This window comes from Solanum pennellii, chromosome 5 (genome assembly GCF_001406875.1).
Source record: "Solanum pennellii chromosome 5, SPENNV200".
NCBI classification, from domain to species: domain Eukaryota; kingdom Viridiplantae; phylum Streptophyta; class Magnoliopsida; order Solanales; family Solanaceae; genus Solanum; species Solanum pennellii.
In genome coordinates, this window is record NC_028641.1 from 67,581,947 (window position 1) to 67,584,093 (window position 2,147).

General features: G+C 34.7%; 1 protein-coding gene across 1 annotated transcript in view; it reads left to right on the top strand.

Moving 5' to 3' along the window:
• Nucleotides 1–565: 565 nt before the first annotated feature.
• LOC107020208 (probable carboxylesterase 12) overlaps nucleotides 566–2,147 on the top strand; it is a 4,791-nt gene continuing 3,209 nt past the window's right edge. Inside the window, exon 1 of the mRNA XM_015220502.1 lies at nucleotides 566–736. Within this exon, the coding sequence (XP_015075988.1) occupies nucleotides 670–736 (67 nt within the window). The 5' untranslated portion in view covers nucleotides 566–669. The remainder of the gene's footprint in view (nucleotides 737–2,147) is intronic.

Below are 2,147 nucleotides of genomic sequence, written 5' to 3' on the forward strand. Positions count from 1 at the left end.
GATCTAGTAAATAAAGTTCATAGAAAAAAAAGGGATAATGCACAAGTATCCCCCTCAATCTATGTCCAAAATCTCAGAGACACACTTATATTATACTAAGATCCTATTATCCCTGAACTTATTTTATTAATAATTTTCAACTCCTTTTTGGCCTACGTGACACTATGTTGTGGGCTCAACGCTGGTTGACTTTTTTTTAAGGTAGTGCCACGTAGACCGAAAAGGAGTAGAAAATTCTTATAAAATAAGTTCAGGGGTAATAAGACCTTAGTATAGTATAAGTTTGTCTCTGAAATTTCGGACATAGGTTGAGGGGGTACTTGTGCATTTTTCAAAAAAAAAAAAGTTACTATAAAAGTCTGGATCATTTCTTGTGGAGAAACACATTTTAAATAAATTTTAACTCTATTTTTAGTTTGCTTTTTATTAATTTGTAGTTATAATTTTACTTATCAAATAACCCAAAATAACCAGAGATTTCCATTCCTTGTGTATTTCCATGGAGGTTGATTTGTGATGTAATCGGCATTTTCTACTTACTATGATAGTTATGACTTATGTCCACTCTGTAGCTGCAGAAACTGATGTAGTTGCTGTATCTGTTGAGTATCGATTAGCTCCGAAGCACAAAATTCCTGCGTGTTATGATGATTTGTGGGCTGTTATGAAATGGGTTTCTCAGGGAAGTGTACCATGGCTGAAATGTCATCTGATTTCTCCACAGTTTTTTTGTCAGGTACATCAATTGATCTTTTTTATTAAGTTGTTAGCTCCTCCTGCTTAAAAGTCTTCTCCTTCTCGTTTCTCTTGCTTTTTGTTCAGACAAAAAACTGTTTTTGCGTGTCCGTGTTTTGCTTAGTATTTTGGTGTAATGGTGCTTTAGTTTGCATGTGTAGACATTCTGGCTAATGGTTGTTTTGCTGTTTTTGGTATCAGCTTGTTTGTGTAAAGTTGTAGACTATTGTCCCTAATGCTATAGTATATATGTCTTGGTATTTGTTTCCTGCTCATTTGTTCTTTTTGACATGTCAAAAGGGAGAAGGGTATATCCGCATATCATTATCATTATTGAATGAAGGTTGAGTTATCAACACTTATGTTTGTCATTATCAAAAAGGGGGAATTTGATGAGAGTTAATATGACTCAATTGTATTTTGATGATGAAAATATGAGAACCAGGTACTTCTATACAGGTACTCGGAATAATCAAATTACAGTTATTTTGGAAGGTTCAAAATACCAGGGCTATTTAAGGAAGCAGCGAAATAAAACTTATTTATGGATATAAAAGACTTGCGCAGAAAAAGGCAAAACCTTTCCATAAAAGAACTCTACATTCATGCACAAGGACTCTATTTTGTCATGCGTCTCTTCCTAGAAGGACTTAGTTTTCACGCGTACAAATTAACAAAGTAGACAAATCCTTTTTCTAATCAAAGATGATATCAGCAAACAATTTTGTTATTAACTTGTTGATGGAGCGCCTATATAAACAGAGATATCCAGCTAGAGAAAAGTAGTCTTTACAATCGAGAAGAAAAGTGAAGAAAGGTGAGAGAAAGAGAGAGAGGCAACAAAGATCGTCTTGTGAGTTTGTGAGCTTGTACGATTGTAAACAAGAAGTTGAATTTGACTTCTTGTGGAGTGAGAGTGTTTGCGAGTTAGCTCAAGAAGTGGATTTGGCTTCTTGTGAGTTGAGAGTTCGATTAGATTTAATTGAAAAATTGTAATTGAGTAAGAAAAGTTAATAAAACAAGAGTTGAGTTTTTCCTTCCTTGAGTGAGGAAGGTTTTATACAAACGTGTTTGTTTTATTGCTTTCTTCTTAAGCAAATTATTTAGAACCTGGTTCTTGATATAGGGGTAAGGTTTTATCAGTTTAAATTTTGCAAATCTTTATATTTGATGCGGTAAGGGTGACAAAATCAAACTCAATTTGTTCAATTCATTTATTTGTTAGCTCAATTTGTTTTTGTAACGACCTGTTTAGTCGTTTTAAGCAGCAGATTTTATTTCTGGAAAAACTGGCTGAGACGACGGATCCCACGACGGACCGTCATGGGCACGACGGACCGTCGAGGGGGTCTCGTTTCAAAACACTTAGAATTCTGAAATTTGGGTACTGAAATCGACTCTCTGAACTTCGT